The 17897-nt window shown below is 44.8% G+C and overlaps 1 protein-coding gene across 1 annotated transcript in view; it reads right to left on the bottom strand.

Moving 5' to 3' along the window:
* Positions 1–17897, bottom strand: part of LOC142260636 (uncharacterized) — a 155108-nt gene that overhangs the window by 109199 nt on the left and 28012 nt on the right. The window contains exons 3-5 of the mRNA XM_075332028.1: positions 9885–10928; positions 9529–9800; positions 2348–2995 (exon numbers count right to left, since the gene is read on the bottom strand). Coding sequence (XP_075188143.1) covers positions 2348–2995; positions 9529–9800; positions 9885–10928 — 1964 coding nt within the window. The remainder of the gene's footprint in view (positions 1–2347; positions 2996–9528; positions 9801–9884; positions 10929–17897) is intronic.

The following is a 17897-nucleotide window of genomic DNA, read 5'->3' on the forward strand; positions in this document are numbered from 1 at the left end:
TGGATTCTGTCTGCAACAACCATTTATGGCAAGAGCCCCCCCTGCCATTGCCCCTGAATCTCTGTAGCCCCAAGATACGTATTCCTCTAGGATTGGACCTGTGATGTTGGAGAAAGTGGGTGGCTATAGGGGTAAGTAACTTACCCTTCCTTTGGTCCGAGGCTGCTAAGTTGATAGTGGAAATGTGTTTTTGAATTCTTTTCCTCAGCTCTTGTGACGTTTGGCCCACATATATTAAATTACAGGGACAGATTATAGCATAAATGACATTTTTTGATTTGCAGTTAATATAAGATGTTAATGCATATTCTTTGTGATCCCGGGGATTGCAGAATTTGTTTCGGATGATTTGCATAAATTGGCAAATATTACAATCACCGCAAGGGTAAGAACCAATGGGGTTATATCCTCTATTCAGTTTAATCTGAGGTCTCACAAAGTGACTGCTCATCAAGGTATCCCGCAGGTTCGGTGCCCTCCGTGCTGTTAAAAGGGGGCGTACACTAACCACATTACGTGTCTGGAGATCTGTGGTTAGGATGGGCCAATGGTCTTCTAAAATACTTCTGATATTATTCCACTGGTTATTATAAACGGTGATGAGTCTCACCTGCCGTTCCTGCTTCTTCACCTTCGTCCCAATCAATGACGCTTGAGATTCTTGATTTGCCCTCTGGAATGCCCTCGAGATCACATTCTTGGGATAACCGCGTGCCCGGAATCTATGAGTTAAATTTTGGGCTTGTAAACGGAAATCTTCATCATTAGTGCAGTTCCGTCTAACTCTAAGAAACTGACCTGTTGGTACACCGGCCTTTATATGCGTAGGATGGAAGCTGTTAAATTCAAGCAAACTATTCGTCGCTGTTGTCTTCCGGTATAGGTTGGTTACGATTTTGTCATCTTCTCTTGTTATCTCCAGATCCAGGAAGTTAACCTTAAAGGGTGACATAGTACAGGTAAGAAATATATTCAAATCGTTGTCATTCAATTGTGCTATAAACTCCCGACACTCTTCCTCTGTCCCATTCCAGATAAAAAAAGACATCGTCTATATATCTGGACCAGTGCGTTATGCGAGTTTTAAACTGGTCCGATCTATAGACCCACAGCGCTTCCCACCATCCTAAAAAAAGGTTTGCAAACGCCGGTGCGCATTTCACTCCCATGGCCACTCCAGAAATTTGTTTATAAAAAATGTGGTCAAACAAAAAATAATTATGCTGTAACACAAAATCTAGGAGATCCAACAAAAAAGAATCGTGCATCCGATCTGAATGTATTTGTTTGTCAAGAAAATATGTGACCGCATGCATCCCCTGACTATGTCCGATGTTTGTATATAACGACTCAACATCGCAAGTCACTAAAAGTGATTGCGATGTGAGTTGTATATCCTGACAGATCTTTATAAAGTTGGATGTGTCACGGATGTAAGAGGGAGTGGACGTGACCATGGGCTGTAGAAAAAAGTCCACGTAGTTGCTTGCCCTTTCACACAGGCTGCCAATACTGGCAATGATGGGTCTCCCCGGAGGATTTGTCACAGACTTGTGCACTTTAGGGAGCATATAGAAGGTGGGTATCACAGGATGTTCCACCCACATATATTTTTTCTCCGTGTTGTTTATGATCCCATGTTGAAATGCAGTGTCCAAGATTCTGTGAAGTTTGGTTGTAAACACCAAGGTCGGGTCAGAAGGCAACCGGGTATAAAACCTAGAGTTGCTAAGCTGACGCCTGGCCTCCTCCACATACATCTCTGTGGGCCACAACACGATGTTGCCCCCTTTGTCTGCCTCTTTTATAACAAAGTTATTATTCTGTTTGAGGCTTTTGATGGCAGCTTTATCATAATTTGTCAGATTAGATGTTAGAGGTACATTTTTTAGTTGGAGTATATCCTTTTTAACCAATTCAAAAAAGATACGGACCGATGGAACCAGGGAGAAACATGGTAACGCTGTGGACTTGTTTTTAAAGGGGAATTTCCTTCTACCTGGAGTCTCTTCATTTTCTTCCAGTAGATCCAAAAGGTCACAAAGGACTTGTTGGTCATCAGTTGGGAGATCATTTAGCATTTCTGGTTTATGGTACATCACCTGAAATACAAGATTACGGCAGAAGAGATATAAGTCTTTAATCAGCACAAATTTGTCTAAACCCTTTGTGGGAGAGAAAGTTAGTCCCCTTTGGAGTATTTTGATCTCTTGTTCAGAAAGTATATGGGTCGACAAATTGATGATTTGCAAGGTCTCATCTCTCACCTGCTGGACATGGCTCGGTTGGATATTCTCTATGGGCTGATCTAACGTCTGGCTCGGGCACTGGTCTTGTATGGCCCAACCTGTTTTCTTGGTCTGGTCGTCCTTCGATTTGTTATGCCGATAGCGCCCACCTCTACGGGTCCGACGTCTGTTTCGCTGCCGGTGGTTGATAAAAAATCACTGGAACTTGATCTCTCTATATTTGGTCTCTCATAATTGTCTGCACGGTGTCTGGCATTATAGGCCCTACGGGTATTGCCCTTGTGTTTCCATCTATAGGCAGTCCTGTTCTCAAAATCCACCTGATCTCTTTTTAACTTTTTCCGCTTCTTTTCAATTATTTCCTGCTCATACTTGTCCATAGACTCCTTGAGCTTGTGCTGAAAGGAGGTGACCTGTGTAGTGTCCCCATTTCTCGCTAATTTGGCCTCAAGATCCTTAATATTTGTCCTTGTAGTGGCCAGAAGTGTTCTATCATGCTCAAGGAGCATGTTGATCAATATGCTTGAGCATTTTAGGAGCCCTTGTTCCCATGTTTCTTGGAAATCTAGGGAAGGTTCCCATGCAGGAAAAATGGAAACACGCAGCCCTCGAGGAGCGATGCCCGCCTTGAGATACTCCTCGAGGCTGCGTATATTCCACCATAGGCGGATACCAGTTTTATGGGCTGTTGTAAGGTCAGACATAAGCATTGATAATTCGTCTGATGTTTCCATCAGCGTATTCGTCTGAAAGAACAATGTGCCAGTTTGCGCCTGCCAGGCGGCCTCTCTAGCGTCCCAGTCCATGGGCACAACTAACGCAATAATCACACAGGTGAACCACAAGGCAATCAGTAATCAATATATTATATATATAAATGTCAACTCTAAAATAAGTTTGCGTGCTACCTAGGAAAGTCTTGGCAAAAACCAAGTAACAATATCAATTGTATTTAGGAAAAAGGGGAACAGCACTGTTGACTTAAAGAAAATAGCAGGGTGCTGCCACAAGCAGTTTAAATATAATTCATGGAGAAGAAGGAAAGAACTGCTTATCGCGGGAAGCACACACAATCAATATTAAATAGAGGGGTTTTTTATTGAATCACACAAAAAGGTTAAAAACATATTAAAACCATATACCCCACACCCGGGTATCTCCATACACCATAATTAATTGTGTAACATACAGCTTGCATTAAATTACAATCATAATGCAGTATAATCAAAGCATAACAACACTTAGTATGGCAAATAGGACCATAGGTTCACTAGTGCAACCATTATATCAACATATATAATCCCTAAAATGGGGAAACAGAGTATACTTTCCACTATAGGAATAGATTAATACATAGTCCTAGTAGATTAGTTGTAATCAAATAATGCGCCAAACCAAGTAACCTGATAGTATGAATCATGGCATCTAAATACAGAGTATTATAAATGAGGTTAAATTCACCAAAGAGCCCAATATATTAGCCCATCGGATAAACAAGCTGAGTGAAAGGAAGGGCAGAGTTCCATCAGGAACTAGAGAGTAAGATGCCCCAACCAAGTAATAACAAACCGATGGTGGACCCAGTCTGATAGAATAACCTCACTGCATGGAGCCCCCCAGGGATACGCCCCACGCGTATCGCCGCTAGGCTTCCTCAGGGACAGATAATAGTGATGATTCAAGCACCAATCCCCTTATATAGTATACATTATGTGGTTACAATTACAAATAGCCAAGTGTCACCTGTGTGCTCCGGTCCGGACCGTTTTGGAGCAGATAACATCCCACGTGTGCAGATCGTCGGCCATGGTAACCGCAGCCCATGGCCGACGCCGCGCAGGTATCTCTTGCATAAAATCAAGTCCCGGCTCCTGTGTGTGAGCTCATGTCACGCGCATGCGCGTGTATACCCCTCGCGTCATCAGCGTCTCTAATCATCATGAACACAGAGGGAGGGGAACTACTGCTTGCGCATGCGCAATGTTGCCGGAATCCTGACATAGAGGGTATTTCTAAAAGAGACATATCATAATGCCGTAGTGAGCCCAAGGAACAAGGAATGCATAAAATATCTGACATCGCAATGGACATCTTATACTCATATTTCATATGCCATATATCCAAGAGGAGGCAGATCATAAGATCAACATATACAGCATGTCGTCCCAATTTGTCCATGGATAGGGGCCACATGCTGCAAAAATGACCCAAAAAGGGCAAAACACAGATGATTGTATATCTATCAAATCCACACTTGTGTCCACTTAGAATAAATGGCACAGCAGCAATATGCATTCCCATTCCATATTAATATCATTATACAATGTATAATCAGTAGTGCACCTGAGATCCCTCAGATATACTACAGGAACATACTATCAAATCTATGACCAGATGTACATCTAGAAACCCATAGAGTCCATGGTTCCCTCAGTTTTTAAGTTGTATTAATATCTTCTGTTGTCCTCTTCCTCCATTTGCATCCCAATTGAAGAGGTAAGTATGGTCCATCATGGTAAGCCAATAGACGTGATATCCTTCCCAGATCCTTTGTATAGAGTGTATGACCCATCCGTCATATCCAAAAACTTCATATCCAACTGTACTCGGTGACATCCATCATCCAGATCACCCTATATGTAATTTCAGCCTCGGACCAAAGGAAGGGTAAGTTACTTACCCCTATAGCCACCCACTTTCTCCAACATCACAGGTCCAATCCTAGAGGAATACGTATCTTGGGGCTACAGAGATTCAGGGGCAATGGCAGGGGGGGCTCTTGCCATAAATCGTTGTTGCAGACAGAATCCAGATGGATCTTTGAGTTAAATTCCATCACACCGTATGGCCTTAATGAAGAACTTCTTTTTACAGGTTTTTTGGGCTGAAATTACATATAGGGTGATCTGGATGATGGATGTCACCGAGTACAGTTGGATATGAAGTTTTTGGATATGACGGATGGGTCATACACTCTATACAAAGGATCTGGGAAGGACATCACGTCTATTGGCTTACCATGATGGACCATACTTACCTCTTCAATTGGGATGCAAATGGAGGAAGAGGACAACAGAAGATATTAATACAACTTAAAAACTGAGGGAACCATGGACTCTATGGGTTTCTAGATGTACATCTGGTCATAGATTTGATAGTATGTTCCTGTAGTATATCTGAGGGATCTCAGGTGCACTACTGATTATACATTGTATAATGATATTAATATGGAATGGGAATGCATATTGCTGCTGTGCCATTTATTCTAAGTGGACACAAGTGTGGATTTGATAGATATACAATCATCTGTGTTTTGCCCTTTTTGGGTCATTTTTGCAGCATGTGGCCCCTATCCATGGACAAATTGGGACGACATGCTGTATATGTTGATCTTATGATCTGCCTCCTCTTGGATATATGGCATATGAAATATGAGTATAAGATGTCCATTGCGATGTCAGATATTTTATGCATTCCTTGTTCCTTGGGCTCACTACGGCATTATGATATGTCTCTTTTAGAAATACCCTCTATGTCAGGATTCCGGCAACATTGCGCATGCGCAAGCAGTAGTTCCCCTCCCTCTGTGTTCATGATGATTAGAGACGCTGATGACGCGAGGGGTATACACGCGCATGCGTGTGACATGAGCTCACACACAGGAGCCGGGACTTGATTTTATGCAAGAGATACCTGCGCGGCGTCGGCCATGGGCTGCGGTTACCATGGCCGACGATCTGCACACGTGGGATGTTATCTGCTCCAAAACAGTCCGGACCGGAGCACACAGGTGACACTTGGCTATTTGTAATTGTAACCACATAATGTATACTATATAAGGGGATTGGTGCTTGAATCATCACTATTATCTGTCCCTGAGGAAGCCTAGCGGCGATACGCGTGGGGCGTATCCCTGGGGGTCTCCATGCAGTGAGGTTATTCTATCAGACTGGGTCCACCATCGGTTTGTTATTACTTGGTTGGGGCATCTTACTCTCTAGTTCCTGATGGAACTCTGCCCTTCCTTTCACTCAGCTTGTTTATCCGATGGGCTAATATATTGGGCTCTTTGGTGAATTTAACCTCATTTATAATACTCTGTATTTAGATGCCATGATTCATACTATCAGGTTACTTGGTTTGGCGCATTATTTGATTACAACTAATCTACTAGGACTATGTATTAATCTATTCCTATAGTGGAAAGTATACTCTGTTTCCCCATTTTAGGGATTATATATGTTGATATAATGGTTGCACTAGTGAACCTATGGTCCTATTTGCCATACTAAGTGTTGTTATGCTTTGATTATACTGCATTGTGATTGTAATTTAATGCAAGCTGTATGTTACACAATTAATTATGGTGTATGGAGATACCCGGGTGTGGGGTATATGGTTTTAATATGTTTTTAACCTTTTTGTGTGATTCAATAAAAAACCCCTCTATTTAATATTGATTGGGTGTGCTTCCCGTGATAAGCAGTTCTTTCCTTCTTCTCCATAAAGACACAGTGCCATGAAAGGGTTACACACCAACAAGCAACCCCAGCAAAACGGGACCCAAAACGTGCTCCCCCAACGGCAGCGGTGTTCAGAACTTTGGTTTACAAGTTGTCGGTGTCAGCGTTATTGCACTGAGCGAGTACGCAGTGACCCTTAACTCCCCAACGGCACTCCCCCGTCATCATCACCGAGTCCCGGGGCATTCCCCCTACCCATGGAGGGGTTAAACACCTGGATGCTCACCCCAACGCCATTAGGTACTCCCATCAGCAGCGGTGGTACTCCACCTTACCACACACTGTGGGTGGCGTCATGAAACATAGACTTTTCTTTAGCCGACCCCCAGCTATTATGGCGACCCATCTGCAGCCAACGATAACGTTGCTGGGGGCGTTGGATATGTGGAACGTTGTACCCCATAGGCTGCGTGCTGCGAATGCTGCGGTCAAAGATCGAAAAGTTAACAGCAGTGGGTGAAGCTTACCTCCACTGAATAAAACAGATATCATAAGCTGGCAATAATGGAGACTCGGCTTCTGAGCCCGCAAGAAGTAATAGGATGTAATAATACGTTACATATCGAGAAGGGGTTAAAGAAAACCTGGCAGCTACAAAAACACCATTTACCTGCAGATATAGTGGTAATCTGAGTACCTTAAATGATATCTATTTGGTTTATTGGAACAGTGTGTGACGCTAGTCACTGCACGGACAAGCTGTTAGGCAGGGTTACCAAACGTTCCAGGGACAGACACAAAGAGAGCATGCCGTGAACTAAGTGGAAAGACAAAGGCGTAGTCAGGTCTGGGGTCAGAATACCAGGAGGATAGTGGATCAGGGAAAATGGATGGTCAGAGGAGGTCTAATGTCTGGCAGCTATAGATCAGAACACAGCACAGATAACCGAGGCCCAGTGTCATGTGGTGTTCAGGCCCACATTCACGGGATGCCGCCGCGGCGGACTCTGTTCACAGGCAACCTGATCTTAGTTGCTCAGCCTCAGCTGAGTCTTTTCAACTGCTTTCCAGTCCTGCAGGAGTTAATTCTTGTGGAGTGGTGTGTGGCTCCTTGAGACTCAGGGGGCTAATTTCTATTCATCGGTCTTCTCCGTATTTAAGGTTTGAGTCTGTTTGTTACTGCAGATGATACCTCCAGCTTATGCTCCTATGATTCCGGTCTTTGTGGCGATCCTATTCTTGGTGACCAGTAGTTTACTGTTTGAGTGGAGTGGAAGTTCCCCGTTGTTCATTTACTTCTTTCCTTATACTTTATTCCCTCCCATACATGTATTGTCTCTCTTTTGTGTGCAGTGGGTATGAGTTTTGTTTTTTTCCTGTGTCTGTGGTATTTGTGGGGTTTGCATCTCCACTCTCGATGAGGGGGTGTTAGATCAGGGTTTGGAAAGGAGTTAGGGTTTTGCTGGCGGTCCAGACCTGGATACCATCAAATCTACCTCTGGGATAAGAGAGAGCACAAGGTCCCTAGTCTGAGGACCAGTTTCTGGGGTCCCTGCTCCAGTTACCCCAACACCTCCGTGATACCCTGGTTTTGGGACTAACTACTCAGCTGAGTAGTAACTGATCAATCACTCAAAACAGGGAGCCCCGAAGATAGCAAGCACCTCCCAGTTTCAGATTGGACAGCTGAGCTGTCGCTCAACAAACTAACAGCATGTATTTCATTGTTTCCAGATAGCTAAAGGTATTTTTCATTGTTCATAGTATCCCTATAGCAGTAATGCTTTACCATTATTCATGTTTACATTTTTATAGTGGTTTGTGTGCAGCTTATTATCTTTATTATAGTGTAGAGATTGTGACACAGTAACTGCAAGGAGAAAATGCAGATACTTTCTCCCAGCAGCTGCTCACATCCAGTCACCAGCACAGTGGGAGAGGCTGTAACAGTCACCACTTACTAGGTAGTGGGCGCACAGTAATCAACCCTCTTGTTCCTTGGCTGACAGCCTGTGAGTGGTGTTACTGTTTCCCGCACTGCATCGGTGACTGTATACGAGTAACTTCATTTTCTCCTTGCAGCTGGGAGTGTGACTGTTAGTTAATGGTGATTCTTCCCTGAGGAGGGTTACCTGTAGAAAGGTCTCTACTCCGCTCATCACTCCGCACATCCATTTCTCCTTTTCCCCTGTACATACCCCCCTTTCAATTCGAGTGACCACGCGACCCCTGGGTCCAGAAACCTCTCGATCCACCGCGGATCCGGATCCGAGCAGCCCCGCTGCTGAAACGGGGGCGGTACATATGTATATATTGGAGACCCCCCCTATGAGACAATAAAGTATCAGGAGTAGCTCTCCCTTTGTCTCAAACAAATAAAAGATTACATCATCGTCACTCATTTATATAAGACTATATAAACTTTTTAGTTTCACATTCCTGAACTTCACTTAAAGAAACTGAAACTATACAAGCCCTTATGTAAAGTAAACAAAGGTCTCTGCTGCATTACACCAGGGGAAACACAGCACAGGCTCTTACACGAATACAAAATGGAGTGTAGATTTAACAAAATGGACTCTGCTCTCATTCAAGCAATATACAAATGGAAGAATAAAGTGTACAGCTTGGCTATAAAAAAAAATAAATTTCTGGCCAGCAAAAATTAAAAAAAATGTGTTAACAGATGAATAGTTGTAAATGATCCATTATAAAAAGTACAAACTGTAATGACAAAATTAACTCTTTATTAACAGATAGTAAAAGTCTATTAATATTAACTAAAACAGACATTCTATTCATGACTATGGCTTCACTCCTGTGTGAATTCTCTCATGTGAAATAAGATTTGATTTCCGAACAAAATATTTCCCACATTCTGAACATGAATATGGCTTCTCTCCTGTGTGAATTCTCTCATGTTTAACAAGATCTGATTTCTGTGCAAAACATTTCTCACATTCTGAACATGAATATGGCTTCACTCCTGTGTGAATTCTCGCATGTTTAACAAGATGTGATTTCAGACCAAAACATTTCCCACATTCTGAACATGAATATGGCTTCTCTCCTGTGTGAATTCTCTCATGTTTAACAAGATCTGATTTCAAAGCAAAACATTTCTCACATTCTGAACATGAATATGGCTTCACTCTTGTGTGAAATCTCTCATGTGTAATGAGAGCTGATTTCTGAGCAAAACATTTCTCACATTCTGAACATGAATATGGCTTCTCTCCTGTGTGAATTCTCGCATGTTTAACAAGATATGATTTCAAAGCAAAACATTTCTCACATTCTGAACATGAATATGGCTTCACTCTTGTGTGAAATCTCTCATGTGTAATGAGAGCTGATTTCTGAGCAAAACATTTCTCACATTCTGAACATGAATATGGCTTCTCTCCTGTGTGAATTCTCGCATGTTTAACAAGATATGATTGGTCAGCAAAACATTTCTCACATTCTGAACATGAATATGGCTTCTCTCCTGTGTGAATTCTCTCATGTTTAACAAGATCTGATTTCTGTGCAAAACATTTCCCACATTCTGAACATGAATATGACTTCTCTCCTGTGTGAATTCTCTCATGTATAATGAGATGTGATTTCCGAACAAAACATTTCCCACATTCTGAACATGAATATGGCTTCACTCCTGTGTGAATTCTCGCATGTTTAACAAGATATGATTGGTCAGCAAAACATTTCTCACATTCTGAACATGAATATGGCTTCTCTCCTGTGTGAATTCTCTCATGTTTAACAAGATCTGATTTCTGTGCAAAACATTTCCCACATTCTGAACATGAATATGACTTCTCTCCTGTGTGAATTCTGTCATGTTTAACAAGATCTGATTTCTGTGCAAAACATTTCTCACATTCTGAACATGAATATGGCTTCTCTCCTGTGTGAATTCTCGCATGTTTAACAAGATATGATTTCAAAGCAAAACATTTCTCACATTCTGAACATGAATATGGCTTCACTCCTGTGTGAATTCTCGCATGTTTAACAAGATGTGATTTCAGACCAAAACATTTCCCACATTCTGAACATGAATATGGCTTCTCTCCTGTGTGAATTCTCGCATGTTTAACAAGATCTGATTTCTGAGCAAAACATTTCCCACATTCTGAACATGAATATGACTTCACTCCTTTGTGACTTTCCCTTCCCTTAGCATTCTGTGTTGAACTCCTGGTACCGTCATCTGCCATAAAGAAAATTGAAGTTATAAGCTTTTAATAATATAACCTCAAAACATACACATAGACACACATAAATCCATACAAATTTCAAAGTGTGTAGTGTTCTACTTTAAAAGGCCTATGTGACAGAAAATACCCAAAATGACATTTTAAAAACTGCACCCTTCGAAGTGCTCAAAACGACATTCAATAAAACATATCTACAAAAGCATATCCAGTGGCACTCAATAATATAAGGATACTTTGGCATTGCATTACTGCTGTAGAAATTATTAGAAAAAAGGGATTAATACATAGGTAATGAGAAACACACTGCGACATCGCTAGCAATCTCGTTAGCGATGTGAAATTTGAGATCGCAAGTGCGATCTTTCGAGATCGCACATGCGTAAAATGACCTATGTGCGACCTCAAAAGATCGCACTTGCGATCTAGAATTTCACATCGCTAATGAGATCGCTAGCGATGTCGCAGTGTGTAAAGTACCCTTAAAATGACATAGGCATTGCATTACTGCTTTAGAGATATTTGCAAAGTGAGATTCTTAGTTTATGTATTGACCAATCCATGTGAGCCCGATAACCTTGACAAGCACCTGACCAAGCACTCTTCCCAATAGCAAGGGTGTGTCCACCATCTTATTTAGCCAGGAACCAGACATGCAGATTTTTAATCACACATAGAGGCATTTAAGGTTAGCTTCTAAATATAATCATCATCATCATAGTATCATAGTTTTAAGGTTGAAGGGAGACTCTAAGTCCATCTAGTTCAACCCGTAGCCTAACATGTTGATCCAGAGGAAGGCAAAAAAACCCCAATGTGGCAAATAAGCTCCAATGGGGAAAAAATTTCCTTCCTGACTCCACATCCGGCAATCAGACTAGTTCCCTGGATCAATACCCTGTCATAAAATCTAATATACATAACTGGTTATATTAAATTTTTCAAGAAAGGCATCCAGGCTCTGCTTAAATGTTAGTAGTGAATCACTCATTACAACATCATGCGGCAGAGAATTCCATAGTCTCACTGCTCGTACAGTAAAGAATCCTCGTCTGTGATTATGATTAAACCTTCTTTCCTCAAGACGTAGCGGATGCCCCCGTGTTCCAGTCGCAGGCCTAGGTGTAAATAGATCTTTGGAAAGGTCTCTGTACTGTCCCCTCATATATTTATACATTGTGATTAGATCTCCCCTAAGCCTTCGTTTTTCCAGACTAAATAACCCCAAGTTTAATAACCTGTCTTCGTATTGCAGCCCCCCCATTCCTCTAATAATCTTGGTCGCTCTTCTTTGCACCCTCTCCAGTTCAGCTATGTCCTTCTTATATATCGGTGACCAGAATTGTACACAGTATTCTACGTGCGGTCGCACTAGTGACTTGTACAGAGGTAGAACTATATTTTTTTCATGAACACTTATACCTCTTTTAATACATCCCATTATTTTATTAGCCCTGGCAGCAGCTGCCTGACACTGTCCACTAAAGTGAAGTTTACCATCCACCCATACACCCAAGTCTTTTTCTGTGTCTGTTTTACCCAGTGTTCTACAATTAAGTACATAATCATAAATGTTATTTCCTCTACCCAAGTGCATGACCTTACATTTATCTACATTAAACTTCAATTGCCACTTCTCAGCCCAATCCTCCAATTTACATTAATGAGATCACCTTCTCGAGGTTATCCGGCTCACATGGATTGGCCAATACATAAGCTAAGAATCTCTCTTTGCAAATATCTCTGAAGCAGTAATGCAATGCCTATGTCTTTTTACTCATTTTTCACATTAGCTATGTATTTATCCCTTTTTTTGTAATATTCCTACAGCAGTAATGCAATGCCAAAGTACACTTTAAATGCATCACAGAAATTAAAAAAAATGTGGAAGGAAAAAAATAAACATTTTAAATTTTTCCCACAAAAGTGTTGCTTTAACCACAAATTTTCATTTTCCCAAGGGTAAGATGAGAAAATGAACCATATAATTCTGTTGTGCAATTTCTCGTGTGTACGCCAATACCCCAGGACTTGGAAGGGAAGGAGCACCATTTGACTATTGGAGAACAAAATTGGCTGAAATAGAGGATGCCATGTCACGTTTGTAAAGCCCTTGATGTGCCTAAACAGTGGAAACACCCCACAAATAATCTCATTTTGAAATCTACACCACTGAAGGAATGTATCTAGAGGTGTGGAGATCATAGGAGTACCCTTATATAGGGCAAAGGGTCTTTAGCAGACCCCCAGCTATTATGGTTACCCATATGCACCCAATGATAAATGTTGCTGGGGGCGTTGGATATGTGGAACGTTGTACCCCATAGGCTGCGAGCTGCAAATGCTGCTGTCAAAGATCGAAAAGTTAACAGCAGTGGGTGAAGCTTACCTCCACTGAATAACTCAAGCATCTTCTGCTGACAATAATGGAGACTCAGCTTTCGAGCCCGCAAGAAGCAATAGGATGTAATAATATGTTACATATCGAGAAGGGGTTAAAGAAAACCTGGCAGCTACAAAGAAGAGAATTTTGTTACTTACCGTAAATTCCTTTTCTTCTAGCTCTTATTGGGAGACCCAGACGATTGGGGTATAGCTACTGCCTCCGGAGGCCACACAAAGCACTACACTAAAAAGTGCAAGGCCCCTCCCCTTCTGGCTATACCCCCCCGTGGTATCACGGGTTCTCCAGTTTTAGTGCCAAAGCAAGAAGGAGGAAGCCAATAACTGGTTTAAACAAATTAACTCCGAGTAACATCGGAGAACTGAAAAACCGTTCAACATGAACAACATGTGTACCCGCAAACAACAAAAAAATCCCGAAGGACAACAGGGCGGGTGCTGGGTCTCCCAATAAGAGCTAGAAGAAAAGGAATTTACGGTAAGTAACAAAATTCTCTTCTTCTTCAGCGCTCTATTGGGAGACCCAGACGATTGGGACGTCCAAAAGCTGTCCCTGGGTGGGTAAAGAAATACCTCATGTTAGAGCTGCAAAACAGCCCTCCCCTACGGGGATGTCACTGCCGCCTGCAGGACTCTTCTACCTAAGCTGGCATCCGCCGAAGCATAGGTATGCACCTGATAATGTTTGGTGAAAGTGTGCAGACTCGACCAGGTGGCTGCCTGGCACACCTGTTGAGCCGTAGCCTGGTGTCGTAATGCCCAGGACGCACCCACGGCTCTGGTTGAGTGGGCTTTCAGCCCTGAAGGAACCGGAAGCCCCGCAGAACGGTAGGCCTCTAGAATTGGTTCTTTGATCCATCGAGCCAGGGTGGCTTTAGAAGCCTGCAACCCCTTGCGCGGACCAGCGACAAGGACAAAAAATGCATCGGAACGGCGCATGGGCGCCGTGCGGGAAATGTAGATTCTGAGTGCTCTCACCAGATCTAACAAACGTAAGTCCTTTTCATACCGGTGAACCGGATGAGGACAAAAGGAAGGCAAGGATATATCCTGATTAAGATGAAATGAGGATACGACCTTAGGGAGAAACTCCGGAATGGGGCGCAGCACTACCTTGTCCTGGTGGAACCCAGGAAGGGAGCCTTGGATGACAGAGCTGCCAGCTCAGACACTCGCCGAAGCGATGCGATCGCAACGAGAAACGCCACCTTCTGTGACAGGCGAGAAAAGGAAACTTCCTTCAGAGGCTCGAAAGGCGGCTTCTGGAGAGCAACTAGTACCCTGTTGAGATCCCATGGATCTAACGGCCGCTTGTACGGGGGTACGATATGACAGACCCCCTGTAGGAACGTGCGCACCTTAGAAAGACGTGCTAGACGCTTCCGAAAAAAAAACACGGATAGTGCCGAGACTTGCCCCTTAAGGGAGCCGAGCGACAAGCCCTTTTCTAACCCCGATTGCAGGAAGGAAAGAAAAGTAGGCAATGCAAATGGCCAGGGAGACCCTCCCTGAGCCGAGCACCAGGTTAAGAAAATCTTCCACGTTCTGTGGTAGATCTTAGCAGAGGTGGACTTCCTAGCCTGTTTCATGGTGGCAACGACCCCTTGGGATAATCCTGAAGACGCTAGGATCCAGGACTCAATGGCCACACAGTCAGGTTCAGGGCCGCAGAATTCCGATGGAAAAAACGGCCCTTGGGACAGTAAGTCTGGCCGGCCTGGTAGTGACCACGGTCGGCCGACCGTGAGATGCCACAGATCCGGGTACCACGATCTCCTCGGCCAGTCTGGGGCGACGAGTATGACGCGGCTGCAAGCGGATCTGATTTTTGCGCAGTACTCTGGGCAAGAGTGCCAGAGGTGGAAACACATATGGGAGCCGGAACTGCGACCAATCTTGCACCAAGGCGTCTGCCGCCAGAGCTCTGTGATCGCGCGATCGTGCCATAAATGCCGGGACCTTGTTGTTGTGCCGAGACGCCATTAGGTCGACGTCCGGCACCCCCCAGCGGCGACAGATTTCCTGAAACACGTCCGGGTGAAGGGACCATTCCCCTGCGTCCATACCCTGGCGACTGAGGAAGTCTGCTTCCCAGTTTTCTACGCCCGGGATGTGAACTGCGGATATGGTGGATGCTGTGTCCTCCACCCACATGAGGATTCGCCGGACTTCCTGGAAGGCTTGCCGACTGCGCGTCTCTCCTTGGTGGTTGATGTATGCCACCACTGTGGAGTTGTCCGACTGGATTCGGATCTGCTCTCTTTCTAGCCACTGCTGGAAGGCTAGTAGGGCAAGAAACCCTGCCCTGATTTCCAGAACATTGATCTGAAGGGTGGACTCCTGCTGAGTCCACGTCCCCTGAGCCCTGTGGCGGAGACAAACTGCTCCCCACCCTGACAGACTCGTATCTGTCGTGACTACTGCCCAGGATGGGAGTAGGAAGGATCTTCACTGTGACAATGAGGTGGGAATAAGCCACCATTGCAGAGAGTCCTTGGCCGTCTGGGAAAAAGAAACTTTCCTGTCCAGGGAGGTTGACTGCCCGTCCCATTGGCGGAGAATGTCCCATTGAAGTTGGCGCAGATGAAACTGCGCAAAGGGAACTGCCTCCATGGCTGCCACCATCTTCCCTAGGAAGTGCATGAGGCGCCTTAAGGGGTGCGACTGGCCTTGAAGGAGAGACTGCACCTCTGTCTGCAGTGAACGCTGCTTGTTCAGCGGAAGCTTCACTATCGCTGATAGAGTGTGAAACTCCATGCCGAGATACGTTAGTGATTGAGTCGGTGACAGATTTGACCTTGCCAAATTGATGATCCACCCGAAAGTCTGGAGAGTCTCCAGCGTAACATTCAGGCTGCGTTGGCATGCCTCGAGGGAGGTTGCTTTGACGAGTAGATCGTCCAAGTAAGGGATCACCGAGTGTCCCTGAGAGTGCAAGACTGCTACCACTGCTGCCATGACCTTGGTGAACACCCGTGGGGCTGTCGCCAGACCGAATGGCAGAGCTACGAACTGAAGATGGTCGTCTCCTATCACAAAACGTAGAAAACGTTGGTGCTCCGTAGCAATTGGCACGTGGAGATAGGCATCTTTGATGCCTGTTGAGGCAAGGAAGTCTCCTCGAGACATTGAGGTAATGACGGATCGGAGGGATTCCATCCGGAACCGCCTGGCGTGCACATGATTGTTGAGCAGTTTTAGGTCCAGAACAGGACGGAAGGAGCCGTCCTGTTTTGGAGCCACAAAGATATTGGAGTACAAACCCTCGCCCTCGTTCCTGAGGGGGGACAGGGATCACCACTCCTTCTGCTCTTAGAACGTCCACCGCCTGCAGCAGGGCATCTGCTCGGTGGGGAGGTGGGGCCGTTCTGAAGAATGGAGTCGGAGGACGAGAACAGAACACTGTCCTGTGCACGTGAGCACAATGTCCGTCACCCACCGGTCTGTGACCTGTGGCAGCTAAATGTCGCCAAAGGCGGGGGAGTCTGCCATCAACCGCGGATGCGGAGAGCGAGAGAGAGAGCTGAGAGTCATGAGGAGACCGCCCTGGTAGCGGTTCCTCCGGCTGCCTTCCTAGGGCGTGATTGAGCCCGGCCGGAATCTGAGCCCGTCTGAGGTTTTGTAGCCCTTTTGCACGAGGACAATTGGGACCTGCCCGAGCTTGGGAAGGACCGAACCTCGACTGTACTTTTAGGACAGCATTAATAGGGTAAGTCGCAGTGCAGAAATTGCGGGGTCACGGACGCCTCTGCGGTACAGATGTACATGTGCTCAAGGCCAGCTGCGCAAGAACAGCTGAGAAGGTTAGGTTGCCTATACGGCTGTGAATGCCGGAGCAACCGACACGCCGATAGCCTCCTAGACAGATTTCAACCAGAGTCCATCTGTCTGAGAATGGCATCTTTAAGTGAAGCCCCATCTCCAGTGCAACTATGGCTCTAGACGCAAGCCTGGAGATTGGAGAATCCACCTTTGGACCCTGGGTCCAGCGCTTGACCACGTCAGGGGAAAAGGGATAACGTGTATCTTAAAAACGTTTGGAGAAGACGCTTATCTGGTAAGCGTGGTGTTTCTGGACTGCTTCTCTGAAGTCAGCGTGGCCAGAAAAATACTCAATATCCTTTTGAGATACTGAAAAGGGACTTCCCCTGCTGTGAAGCTGACTCCTCCACTGGGGGAGCTGAGGGAGAAAGATCCAACCTTCCATTGATGGACGCTATAGGATCATTCCTTATGGCGTTACCATCCGGTGTATCCGGATTGAGAGTGACGTCAGGATCGAAGTCCTGGAAAGCTGCCTTATCATACAGAGAGTCCTCCTGGGACCCCCCCGTTCCAAATGAGGTTGGTCAGGAAGATTGCCCATGGCCTGTCTGTACTGCAAGTCTCTATCTTATGACAATATATCTGTCGAAACTGCAACTCCGTCCCTGTCCTTGGACAGGGTTGACAGGTGGTTTCTTTGGCCACGACTAGTAGAGACCCCGGCAGACGAAGTGCTAGAGACCCCGGCAGACGAAGTGCTACAGGGGAGCATGCACACAATGGGACGGTGTCATGAA

Source organism: Anomaloglossus baeobatrachus, unplaced genomic scaffold, assembly GCF_048569485.1.
Source record: "Anomaloglossus baeobatrachus isolate aAnoBae1 unplaced genomic scaffold, aAnoBae1.hap1 Scaffold_148, whole genome shotgun sequence".
Classification (NCBI taxonomy): domain Eukaryota; kingdom Metazoa; phylum Chordata; class Amphibia; order Anura; family Aromobatidae; genus Anomaloglossus; species Anomaloglossus baeobatrachus.